The 14,079-nt window shown below is 40.9% G+C and overlaps 1 protein-coding gene across 2 annotated transcripts in view; it reads left to right on the top strand.

Annotated features, from left to right (window-relative positions):
- Window positions 1–14,079, top strand: part of LOC149827942 (digalactosyldiacylglycerol synthase 2, chloroplastic-like) — a 66,862-nt gene that overhangs the window by 37,992 nt on the left and 14,791 nt on the right. For both annotated transcript variants that reach the window (XM_090019738.1, XM_090019739.1), the window contains exon 4: window positions 9,505–9,854. In XM_090019738.1, coding sequence (XP_089875864.1) covers window positions 9,505–9,854 — 350 coding nt within the window. The remainder of the gene's footprint in view (window positions 1–9,504; window positions 9,855–14,079) is intronic.

The raw sequence follows: 14,079 nt of genomic DNA, 5'->3' as shown, positions 1-14,079 counted from the left end.
GCTTTTTGTTGTTTTTTTTTGGAAGATGGCATCAGATGATTCAGCATGGCAATGGGGCACTCAAGTAGTGAGTGAAAACCAATTGAAATTCGAGTGCAACTATTGCCATCATATTGTTTTGGGTGGTATCTCTCGGTTGAAGCATCATTTAGCCAGGACATATCTCAATGTTGTGGCTTGCATGTCAAGGGATTTGTTGGATGCCGTGAATGACAATGCCAACAATTACTCATTGGTCTGAGAGAAAAAAGACAGAAAAAATGAGATGAGTGAAGCAAATTTGGGGTATGCAGAGCCCTTGGAGGATGTGTATGACGAAGATGAGCTCCCTACTTTTGATCTTATAACCCTTAGCATAACATCAAAATTCGAAAGTTCTGCAGTGAAGGGGAAAAGTATGGTTGGTAGTAGTAGTAGTAGTAGTAGTTGTAACGCCCCAAAATCGTGGACTTGAAACCTTTTATGAAAAAGGTTGAAAGCTTTGAAATCAATCATTTATCAGAGTTTAAAACAGAAGTTCAGCGGAAGATCAGGTTCAAAACAACAAGTCCCTAGACCTTGAGCACATTACAACCAAAAAGCAGTTTCCCTCTTACAAACCGATTTGCAGTTCAAATAGATATTTTATTGAAATTAAAAAAGAACCACATTTTGGTAATACAGTTTTAGAAATGCAGAGTTATAATCAAAAGAGATGCTTTCAAAGAAACCTTATACCGCATCTATCAAAAGTATCCTCAGGAGCGCAACGTCAGGAAAGGGCATTGTCTTGAGTGCATCGCGTCATCATGCCATCGCAAGCTGTCTCAACCTGTTCACCACCTGCCCATGAAAATGGGTCAGTCACACAACAGACTAGTAGGGGTGCAAAGGACAAGAAAGAGCAGAAGCTGCAATAAGTAAGATAAACGCTAGCTCAAGCAGGTACAAGCAAGACTAGCAGATCTAACCAAATGTGTTGTGGAGTAAGCAAAGCTCTAGTAAAGCAGACAGCTACGTAAAAGAGCAGGAAGGATCAGAGTGCTTGAACAGTCCATTATAGCAACCTCACAAATATAATAGGTGAAGAGTAACTAACTCTATCCACCAGCCAAGCAAAAGCAATTGCAAAAGACAGGTATTCATAACAACATTCAAAATAAATACAAGTACCATTATATGGTTCAGCCTATCGGCCAGCAGCTACATTAATCGTGAGGCACAAGCTATTGCATCACAAGCAATTTATAAGCTACACAAGATAAGCAATCAACTAGTATGAGAAGCTAGTTATCACCAAGCACAGAACTGCGTAAGCAGTTTAACCAACAAGGGTAACGCCTCGACAGGCGTACCTAGCTCAACGAGTAGCATACCTAACTACCGAGCTAACAAGCAAGCAAGCAATGCACGTCACAATATGCATATCTCAAGATCATGCGTATAAGTTATATCTTGTCTCATTACTGAGCAGGCCATTGTGGGTACGCACAAGGCAAAACGTAGAAACAGCCGAGATCGATTCGGGGGTCCATTATGCTATGTATTTTATTATACCCCGAATGACTGACTGAGTCCGCTTCCTAAGGGGACGGTCTGTGACCAAGAGAGTAAATCCCCAAAGGCAAACAAAGGGCCAATGGATGCGCATCCGTACTTCTGCAGAAGTGGCCCGAAGGATTTTCCCTAACCTCCGATGACTGGGGAAGGTCGGATCTTTGCCCGAGATTGCCATATATGACTGTCCATCGGAGTTTTGTACCATCCATCCTCTCTCTTGATGAACCGTTCCGAATGAGCGCGACGGAGGGTTTCTTAACCGCCGTCCCATTCTCATGTATGCTATGTATTTTATTATACCCCGAATGACTGACTGAGTCCGCTTCCTAAGGGGACGGTCTGTGACCAAGAGAGTAAATCCCCAAAGGCAAACAAAGGCCCAATGGATGCGCATCCGTACTTCTGCAGAAGTGGCCCGAAGGATTTTCCCTAACCTCCGATGACTGGGGAAGGTCGGATCTTTGCCCGAGATTGCCATATATGACTGTCCATCGGAGTTTTGTACCATCCATCCTCTCTCTTGATGAACCGTTCCGAATGAGCGCGACGGAGGGTTTCTTAACCGCCGTCCCATTCTCATGCTCTGGTCTTTCAACCCAATCGAGCATCTTGCCTGTGAAGGCGCATGATTATTATTTAGGTGAGTTATACGCGCCATTGCGCGTTCGAGACAAGCACACAATTCACATCTTACTCACAGCAGTACGCATCGTAACTATTCACATATACAATCACAATGAAAAGGGGGTCAATCCTCAGTAAGGATAGAAACATCACTCTTGTGATCTCAAACACATGCCATTGCATGTTCGAGGCAGACATAGGCCTCTCATCCTACTCATCGTAGTACGTAACATACCTATTCAAAAGTACAACTACGATAAGAGGGGTATGGATCTCTCGCAGGAAATCCCAATGCTTCTACTTTATAGAAGCCTGCAGTGAACTCATTCCAGTTCCAACTGATCGTGCTCGGGTCCTTTAGACAATCACGAGCAATCTGCCTATTAGGCGAAAGCAACATAACAGGATTAGCTTAATGTGTCAATACACGCTTAGAGGTTACTATAAACCTCTCGTCCTTCTCTTCGTGGTCCAAACATATCGTACGTAACTAAAGGTATAACTACAAGAGGAAGAACATGGATCTCTTATAAGAGATCCAGCAATACCTTCACGAAGGAAGGTGCTACAATCATGGTTGAACCAGAAAGCCTAAAACTAGGTCTCACATCAGAGGTGAGGTAACGCCGGTCTAGTGATGACGCAAGTACCTTGCTAGGATCCCCACCCGTATTCGTGCACCGGATCCTAAATAAGGTTATCTAAGTCGTATCGAATAGGCAAACTAAGGTTGTAACACATCTATCCCAAATACATCAATTTGGGAGGTCCGACCGCTACCCCTGATTTACAAGCTATACATCTTGAAAATAGGTTTGCACCTAAGACGATGTCTTTTGAGAACTGAAGTGCATAAGTGTGTGTCGTGGCTTGTAAGCCAAGTGAGACAATATACACTACGCACTCGAAGTTGCACTCAGAGAGTGCAAGCTGACAAGAGGCAAACTTATGCACATACTAATACAAAGGTACGACGAGGGACAAGCCTCGGGGGCGAAGCCGCACCGCGAGGGCAGAACGCTAAGGCTCCACACGAGGTATGAGATCATACCTCGATCATCGTAACGCACAAGCAGGCAACTACGCAAGCGACTCGTGAGGTAGGAGATCCTACACTGACTACGCAAGTGTAAAAGACGACTCACGAGGCATAGGGTTGTACCTCGATAGATCGATAAGCGTAAGCAAGAAAGAAAGCATACGACAGAGATAAGAATACATGCATGAAGGGCAACGGCAAGGTAAGAACAAACACAAGCAAAAGGCAAGTGCAAGAGCAAGCACGACAGTACAAGAAAGTAAAGCACGAAGGATAAAGCGAGGAACAAAGTACATGGCGCATAAAGCGCGGGGCATCAAGTAAATGCAAGAAGGTAAAGTGCATGAGCATAAAGGAGGACCAGGCATCCTGGAGAATAAGGCAAACATAAGTAAATGCCAAGGCGCGAAGCGCGGGGCAACAGGAAAGTAAAGTGCGGGAAAGTAAAGAGGACAAGGATCGCGAAACCGCGTCCTTGAGTTAAAAGGCAGGAAATGTAAAGACAGAAATGAAAAGCCTAGGCACATATAGCGCGGCGGCGACAGAAAAGAAAGTGCAAGAAAGTAAAGAGGACAAGGATCGCGAAACCGCATCCTTGAAGGTAAAGACATACGTATATATATATTATACGTATACATATATCATCCTCTTTTAGTTATCTTTCTTATTTTAGCATTTATCAGTTCATTGACCTTTCACGCAAGAATCCCCTACCTTAAGGGGCTGCGGTTCCTCGTACGCATGCAGCGTAGGCAAACAAGAGCTCGAGCCACAGAGGGCGAGCTAGATCCTCCGTTCAACCTGGAGAGCTTAGATAGTTAGTATATGTCACATAAGAAAAGAGAAGCAAACATAGCAAGGTCTCCTGCCTGCAGAAGGCAGAGGCAGGAGCTCTGCATCCCGCAGACAAGGGTGCCAAAGGCAGGGGCCTCAGTCCTGCTTGGCAGCAGTAGCAGAGGCAGGGAGCAGGAGCTCCCTGTCTGCTAGCACAAGGAAAGGCAGGGGAGGGAGCAGGGGCTCCCTGCCACACCTGCCACAACAAGGCAGGGGAGGTAACACCCCCTGTCAGAACAAGAGACAGGGGCGCAGCCCCCTGCCGGCAGCAAGAACAAGGCAAGGGGGCAAAGCCCCTTGCCGAAGAACAGCAAAGATGCAGGGAGCAAGCCCCTGCTCGAAAACAAGAAATCAGGGGGGCTTCGCCCCCCCTGCTGGCACAATGCAGGAGGCAGGGGGCCCACCCCCTGCCGGCTCAACGCAAGAGGCAGAGGGACAGAACCCCCTGCCGAGGAGCAACAGAAGAGCAGGGCGGCTCCGCCCCCTGCCGAGGATCAACAGGCAAGCAGGGGCGAAGCCCCCTGCCGAAAAACAAAAGCAAAGACAGGGGGATAGAGCCCCCTGCCGAGAAAGCACAAGGACAGGGGGACAGAGCCCCCTGTCGACAGATCCTCAAAAAGGAAGGCAGGGGGCTCAGTCCCCCTACCGACCCACAGCAAAAAGGCAAGGGGGGTAACCCCCTGCCAGCAAGAAGCAACAGGGGGCTCAGCCCCCCTGTCGACCAACAGCAAAGAGGCAGGGGAGGTACCCCCCCTGCCAAAACAAAAGGCGACAGGGGGCTCAGCCCCCCTGTCGACCCACAGCAAACAGGGAGAGTGACAGGGGGCTCAGCCCCCCTCCCCCTATCGACCAAGAGCAAAAAGTCAGGGGGGTAACCCCCCTGCCAAAACAAGAGGCGACAGGGGGCTCAGCCCCCCTGTCGTCCAACAGCAAAAAGAGTGACAGGGGGCGAAACCCCCTGCCAAGAAGAGCCAACGACAGGGGGCCCAACCCCCTGTCGACCAAGAATAAAAGGAGGCAGGGGGGTTTAGCCCCCTGCCAACCGACGATGATGACAGGGGGCTCATCCCCCCTGTCGATCCATCCTGCACACAGAAGAGAGAGAGAGAGGAGGGTTATACCTCCAAGATCAGGGGAGTCGCCAGGCCGGAAGATCGAGGGCTACCGGACTGAGGGTGGTGGTGCTGCCGAAGTCGGAAGGCTGTCGCCGGCACACGGGGTCCCTGGCACCACCGATGGCCAGACAAGGAGGGGACGAGCGGTGACCGGCGGCGAGTCACCGACACTCGGCGACTGCAGGGAGGAACAGCAGAGGGGTGACCGATGGCGACGAACCCTCGCTCGAAGGGTGAGAGGCGAAGAGGCGGTGGTCGTGCTTGCAGGATACCGGCGCTCGGGGGGTCGGCGGCGGCTCCCACGACACAGGGAACGAAATGGGGGGTTCTGCCGGAGCTAACAGGCCGTCGGTGGCCGGCGCAGGGAGCAGAACAAGGGGGATGCTGAGGCTGCCGACTGTCGAAGGTCGCCGGCGCTCGAAGGCCACTGGGTCGTCGGAACTCAAAGGGGAGGCGAAGAGGGGAGTGCTCGCACCGTCGGGAGGCCGCAGGGAGGATCGCCGGTCAACAGGGAGGCTGCCGGACGGAGATGCGCACCGGCGTCTCCAGTCACCGACGGCCGCGGCGTGAGGGGGGAGATCGGAGCAGATGAGAGAGAAGGGGCGAGGGTTTTGCCCCTCGCCCGAGACACTGTGTCCTTTTAAGGACACTGGCTTCTCAAGAAATCGAGAAGCCGGGGCGCGGGTCGGCTCGAGCTCGGATCCAGCCCGGATCCGGGTCCGACACAGGGGGTCAGACCCTGACTCGCGTCGGACACGTGCCGGGCACGTGTCTGACGCGAGTCGGACACGATTTATTTATTTATTTTTTTTATGGTCTTTACAGTAGTAGTAGTAGTAGTAGTAGTAGTAGTAGTGTTGCATGCACAAAAAAAAGATGAAGAAGAAAAAGAGGAAAAAACAAACATTTTGAATGAAAAAAACATTCAGTGGATCAACGTGGAAGGAGCACGAGAGGTAGATGATAAAGAGCCCACGTATATTGGAGACGATGTGGATATCGAAGGAGGAGAAAAAAAAGAAGATAATGATGATTGAGGTTATATTTTTTCAAAAAACTTGGTTATTTAACACTTACATTTTCATAAACTTGGTTATTTTGTTTTTGCTTATGTAATATAAAAGTATGAGTCTTGTGACATGTTATTAATTGCAAGATATTTAATATTTTGCATTGTTGGTGTGACATAGTTGATGTTTGATGATGTCTTATGTAGCTCATAGAGACAAATGCTTCATATATGATTTTATAGTTGTATTTTGTGCAATTCATCATTGTTTCATGAGTTATGATTTTTTTAGAATTTTCTCTATTTTTTCTGTTTTTTCTTGTTTTTTTTAGAATTTTTGAAAAAAAAATCATTAAAAAATTATGATGTTTACGATATGTATCTTTTTTTGGGCCCGGCCGATACTATACTTACACCTTGATATAGTTAGTCATTTTACTTTGATATTTAGTTTCTACATTTTAAATATGTTTTTTCTTTCTTTTATTTTTTTATATTTCAAACTTTTTATATGTTTTATTTTCATTTCTACAATAACTTTATTATCTAATATTTTGTTTTACTTATTTATGCTATTTTATATTTTTTTGTGCCAATATTTTTATGTGATTGTCCTAGATTTATCATTGCAGCCTTTCTTATCGCAAGATTTGACTCGCCAAAATGTAATTGAAACCAATATTTGTGACTATATATATATATATATATAGAGAGAGAGAGAGAGAGAGGTAGTTGCCTCCCACCTTTTTAGCCTGTCACCAGCCTACAAAGATTTTAAAGGTTTTTCCCATATTTTCCTTAAATTTGACTGTATAGATGTGTTCAACATGGTTGATTTTATAAGAATAGACTCTTGGATCATCCGATTCTGATACACATGTAGATTTTTACAAGGTTTAAAAATCAACGGTCTAAGCTTTGCATAAATACTTAAGGCTTAAAAATCATGTTTTTTATCCAGAAAACATGGTCCAAGTATCGTTTCCTAGCAAATTGACCATGCCGAACACATTTGCATGGCCAGATTTGCGAAAAATAAACCAAAAACACCGTTCGCTCATGGTACTCTAGTGGTAGGCTAAAAAATGGTAGGCAGCTACCATTTTTCCTATATATATATACATATATAGGGAGAGAGAGAGAGAGGTGTATCTCCCAGACCGTCCTACACCCCTTTAGAAAATTTCCTTGCATGTGTTTTTTGTTTAATTTAAACCCATAGATGTGATCTCTACGCTTTTTTTAGTAGAGAACATGTATTAGTTTAAGCATTTTTTATGATTAGATGTGTTTTTAGCTCAATCAAAATATCAACAGTATATATTGCACCTAACATTCAATTGAAAACATGGTTTTTAGTAAATAAGCAATGATAAACACATCTATATGTTTGGGGATTAAGCAAAAAACTTACAGATATGTTTTTTAAAGAGGTTTGGGACGGTCTGGGAGATAAATGGTCTCCAAGATACACATTACTCTATATATAGGGTAATACATCCGTGTTAAATGGGCACAATGCTAAATGAATCATGCTATTAGATTTTCGGGGTTTTTTCTAAATTCTGACCATATAGATATGATCGATATGCTTGTTTTTATAGGAATCAATTCTTGGAGCATTTGATTCGGATGCATGGATAGGTTTTTATAAGGTTTAAAAAATCAACAGCCTATAATTTTCATAATTTTTTGTTGCATAATCCAAGTGTCAATTTCTAGTAAATCAATGATGATGAACACATCTATGGGGTTGGAATTGCGAAGATAACACCAGAAATCCAATAGCATGTTTTATTTTGCATCGTGCCCATTTAGCACACACACACACATATATATATATATATAGACACACACACACACTGATGCAAACATGCTTAATGAAATATGATAAATGAAACATGCTAAATGTGTTTTTCGGCTTTTTCGGTGCGTCTTTCGCTATTCCGACCACATAGATGTCTTCAGTATGGTCGATTTACTAGGAATCAACACCCGGGATCATGTGTTTTCAATGAAAAGGATGGTATTTGGAGCCTCAAAATTTTACAAAGACTTTGGATCGTTGATTTTTCAAACCTTATGAAAATCCACCCATGTGTCGGAATTGAACACTCCAAGAGTTATCCTTTTAAAATCAAGTACGAACATCACATCTGTATGGTCAGAATTTAAAAATAAAATGAAAGAATTCTGAAAAATCCATTTAGTATGTTCCATTGATTTAGTATATTTCATGTTTTCATCTCTCTTTCTCTCTTGAGAAGGGGGACCGTCCAACCAAAGGAAGGTCCAAAATCTACAACAGATGATAATCGATGGTGTTCCTTCTCTAACAATCGAGTTTTTCATTGTGAATCTTCGATGTTTAGATGTGTTTTTGAAAGCGCTAAAAATCAACGGCTCACAATACTTTTTATTTGTAAAGTTTTAAATGCATTGTGAGTCGTCGATTTTTCACATTTCGAAAAACAGGCCTATATGACGTAAAGTCTTCGTGTAAAGCATATTTCTTACTAAATAAATTCTAAAGAATAAATATATGAGGTCCGATCGATGAGATGCTCAAGCATTGGAGAAGGGGAGCCGTACAATCGTCGTTGGTTGTAGATTTTGGACCTTCCTTTGGTTGGATGGTCACCCTTCCCTATATATATATATATATATATATATATATATATATAGAGAGAGAGAGAGAGAGAGAGAGAGAGAGAGAGAGAGAGCCCTTACCCTCTCAAACCAAAAGAGGAAAGGAATTAGTAAAAAAGAATATAAAAAAGGAAGAAAGCTACCTAGCCAAAGGTTGTTAGAGGATGCTTGAGGCCACTGATTGTTGATGGAGGCAGGTTGGAGCAAGACAAAATGAAATGGGCGACCATCAAGTGAGGGAAGTGAAGATGAGACTAAGGGAAGGCTTGACTATTAAAAGGTAAATCTAAATGACAGTTTTAGACTTGTCAAAGTTTGTCCACGCCCGCTGCACCGAAGGGTGCACCCGCACCTCCACAATATCTCCATGTGTAAACATGGATGTGTGACCCCTAGAAAAGCACATGTCGCATAACTGGTTCCTTGTCAGGAATCCAGTGCCTGTGGGTTGGTTATAAACTTGCATTGCTTTAGAGTTAAACTATGCCGGTGGTGCACAGAATAATCAACCAAATGACTTTCTAACTGGAGCTCTGTGATTCTGTTTAAACTTCCCAAGAACTGAGTATTTCACTTGTACCTTGATTGCTGGTTATGATATCGTTTACAATTTACATGGACAAGGGATAAAAGAAATTAAAATTATGATTTATCCATTTCATCTGATCAATTTTCATGCTGCCCATGACATGCAGGTAATAAGATTGTCAGCATCTACCCAAGAACTTCCAAGGTCTATAATATGCAACGTCCATGGTGTCAATCCCAAATTCATTGAGATTAGCAGGAAAGTTCAGGAACAGCAGCAGGAGGGGCACCAAACTTTCACAAAGGGAGCTTACTACATAGGCAAGATGGTATGGAGCAAAGGGTACAAAGAGCTATTGCAACTTCTCTCTAAAAATCAGGAGCAGCTATCTGGTTTTCAAATTGACTTGTTTGGCAATGGTGAAGATTCTGAAGAAGTCCAGGAGGCAGCTAAAAAACTGAGGCTGACTGTAAATGTCTATCCTGGGCGAGACCATGCTGATTCAGTATTTTTTGGGTAAGTCCCACGCATTTGCTATTCCACCAGTTTTGTGTTAACACCCACGAACATCCACATAAATGACAAAATTCATTGGCCATCAATGTACAAACAGTTAGCCAGCAGCTGTGGGTTGGAGAGTACCTCATTATAAGATAATCCGTGACGATCGTCGTGACACCTTTAATTATGTTACTCATGTCATTTGAATATGTTTTGCTTTATAATTTTTGTGAATCATGCATGATAGCTGGAATTTTAGTCTCACTTTCTTTGTTGAGGGTCTTGGGCATGAGACCCGGAAGGAAATGAGTTTCTTCAAAGGTATTCACCAAATCACCAACAATGGACACTCAAAAGAGTTCCACCAAAATACCGAAATGAACACTCAAAGAACCACAAAAGTGTTCACTCACAAATACCCACTAAATGGGTTCAAGAACAAAAGATAAAAAATAATGATTTTATTGATTGTAATCCACACACAAAGTTATACATGGAGTGGGGGCTATGCCTCATATTTATACACAAAGGAGAAGACTCATAGAGAGTCGTTGGGGTCCCAACGATTCTATTAACTAAAAAAATAAAAAATCTAATCCTAGTTTACTACCTAGTTACACTATATATATATATATATTATATACATTTATTTTTAACACTTCTCCTCAAACTTACTGATGAATAACTTAAAGTTTGTCCAAGAGAAGGTGAAATTTAGGGACAATGATAGGTTTAGTGAAGAAGTCCTCCAATTGATATTCAGAAGTAACGTAGGGAAGATCAATAGTGTCGTGTAGGAATTTCTCTTGTACATAGTGACAATCCATCTCAATGTGTTTGGTTCATTCGTGGAAGGTCCAGTTGCTGGCAATGTAAATGAAACTTTTGTTGTCACAAGATAGTTGTGATGCTCCTTCAGTCTGAACTCCCATGTCGCCAACAATCTCCTTAGCCAGTCCACCTTCATAGTGGTTGTAGCCATGACTCAATATTTTGCTTTAATTGAAGAGAGGAAAACTTTCTGTTGTTTCTTGCACCTCTATGAAATCAACGAGTCACCTAAAAACACACAAAAATCAGTGGTTGAGTGTCGGTTATTTGGATCACCTCCCCAGTCAGCATCAGTATAAGAAAGTATATCATAAAGAGTAAGAAGCAGATAAAAAAAGTCCTAAAAAAATAGAAGTTTTGATATATTTAATAATACGCAAAATTGTTCCTATATGAACAGTGATAGGAGCATGTTGAAACTGACTTGATGTGTGAACTGCATGCGCAATGTCAGGCCTCATAATTAAGAGATATGAGAGTGCCCTGATAAGTTGTTTATAAGGTGTTGGGTTTTCGAATGGTTTTCCATCATCAATCTTCATTTTGACATTGACAACTTCAAGAGTATCAACCTTCTTATCATCTGAGATACCTGACTGGCAACAATATCTAAAGCAAATTTAGATTAAATAAGTAAATATCCTCTAGAAGAATAAGCAACTTCTATAATAATAAAAAATTTCAGAAATCTCAAATCAGTCATTTCAAAATGAGTTTTAAGAAACCTTTTAATATGTTTATCGCTTCCAGTCATTATCATGTCATTCACGTAGAGGAGAAGAATACTAATATCTGCATCAGAAGTCTTAACTAACAAAGTTGTGTCAGTTAGACAAGATTGAAATCCAGCATTAAATATAACTTGACTAAATCTGTCATACCAAGCCTTTGAAGTTTTTTTAAGGCCCGAGCTTTACCTGTAGGAATAATTATACTAGGCAGTGCCTCCATATATACTTCTTCAACTATTTTTTCATTTAGAAAATGCATTCTTAACATCCATTTGATATATAGGTCATTTCTTTACATAAACGAGAGTTACTTTAATTCTAACTGTGATCATCCTAGCAACTTGGGCAAATGTTTCCTCATAATCTATTCCATACTTTTGAAAGTATTCTTTGGCAACTAACCTAGCTTTATATCTTTCAAAAGTTTCATCACTCTTGGTTTTTATCTTATATACCCATCGACACCGTATGGGTTTCTTTCCTAGGACAATATATTGAACAATTCAAGTATTCACTTTTTCTAAGTCATCCAATTCTACCCTCATGGCTTCTACCCATTCAGAGTGTGTTTTCTCTTCTTCATAGTTTGAGGATTCTATGTAAGAATGTATTGATGCAATGTATGCTTGATACTTAAGTGAAAAAGACTCATAGGACACACATTTTTCAGGGGGTTTAGATACTCTAGGTGACCTTCTAGATTGTATTTCGACATAGTTTCACCATTGATATACTTTTCAAGAGCACATGGATGTTCTGAATTACCTTGTCTGAAATATCGGACACAATCTCTATGCGATTCTTCTTCACTTATGCCATAAGAATCTTCTTCTCTTAGATCCCGTTCTTGCTCAATATCACAATCATTAATTTTGGGAATTAAGCACAAAAGAATATTTGTTTATTTCCTTAGTTCTCTCAATTTCAAAAAAACTTTCTTTTTTCAAAAAGGATACATTCCTTGAAACATAGTCTTTTATTTTTAAAATCAAAGATCTATGTCCTTTTTTATTATTTGCATATCCTAAAAAGACGCAAGGAATAGTATGGGGAGAGAGTTTGCCATTTATATCGGTGAAAACAAAACATTTACATCCAAAGATTCTTAATCTAGAGTATCTGGGACTTGTTTAAAAAGTTTTTCAATAGTAAATATGTTTTTTAAAGAAGATATTCTGTTAATAAGGAAAATGACTGTTAATGCAATTTCAACCTAAAATATTTAGGAACCTAATTTGTGATAGGTAAGGTTCTTGTTGTCTCGATAATATGCCTATACTTCCTTTCAGCCAAACCATTTTGTTGAGGGGTATAAGAAAAAGATTTTTTATGTATAATACCATATAAATCTAGGTAGTCTTTAAATTCTTTTGATAAAAAATCTCCTCATGAATCAGTGCGAAATATGAAAATACCATTCTTAAATTGGCTCTTGACCAATTTGTGAAATATTTGAAAATGTGAGAAAACTTCAAACTTGTGTTTGAGGAAATAAATCCAAGTATGTCTTGTAAAATCATCCAGAAAAATTACATAATACATAAAACCACACTTTGATGTAACAGGTGTTGGACCCCATACATCCGAATGTATTAACTCAAGAGGTCGAGAAGAAACAAAAGTTCTTTCTTGAAATAACAATCTCTTCATTTTGCCAAAAATACAGTTTTTACATTTTAAGTTCTCATAATTATAATTTTTTTTTTCATTTTTGGGACGTACTGAATCTTGGCTATGCTAGGATGCCCAAGTCTTTTATGCCATAGATCCAAACCTAATTTATGAACATTGCAACAAAATGTATTATTGGGTATTTCCAAAAAATCCATGTAGTATAAGCCTTATTCTCTATGGCCTTGCCCAATCAGATTCTCTGACTGACGATCCTGCACTCGACATGTAATGCCCCAAAATTTCAACTTGTGATTTCGAAAACATTGACGAAAAATGTTTCAAAGATTAGGATTTTGATTTTTAAAATCGACAGCAGAAGCAATTTAGAAATGAGCACAAGTTGACAAATTCTGGGCACGTTAACTTTAAAATCATCATCATCCATAAAACAGTTACTCAAAGGAAGTGAGGAACAAACCATAGATTATTAATAGAATTTGCAGTTTATTAAAAAAATAATCATTCTTTCCACAATCCAAAAATCTAAAGAAAACCCAAAACACAGAGTCAAGACGCCAACAGAAATAAGGAAATCTTGAGCCAAGTTGCATCGTACCATCGGTCGCCTGTAAGGTCCTACTCGTCACCTGCCCATGAAATGGCCAGTCTCATAACAAACTGGTAGGTGTACGAATAGACAATGTAGAATAAATAAAGTAGAACATCATAAAATAAACAATTTATTTCATTGACAATAGTAATTAAAATGCTTAATTGAAATGCAAGAAAGTAAATATATTCTAGCATGAGCAACATATGCAAGAACTATTATACTGAAAGATATATTCATCACAAGATATAAGCAATATCGTAAGCGGTATGAATCTCATTAATTTACAACTATTGTGAACATGATATTCTTTAAGTTCTGATATTAGTTGTCCTGTGGGTACGCACAGACACGAAACATAGAAACAGTCGAGACCGATCCGAGGGTTTATTATGTCAAGTGTTTTTCATTAACCCGGATGACTGACTGAGTCTACTCCTAAAGAGACGGTCAG

This window comes from Nuphar pumila, chromosome 10, assembly GCF_984573655.1.
Source record: "Nuphar pumila chromosome 10, dmNupPumi1.hap1.1, whole genome shotgun sequence".
Lineage (NCBI taxonomy): Eukaryota > Viridiplantae > Streptophyta > Magnoliopsida > Nymphaeales > Nymphaeaceae > Nuphar > Nuphar pumila.
This window is presented reverse-complemented; position numbering and strand designations above follow the sequence as displayed.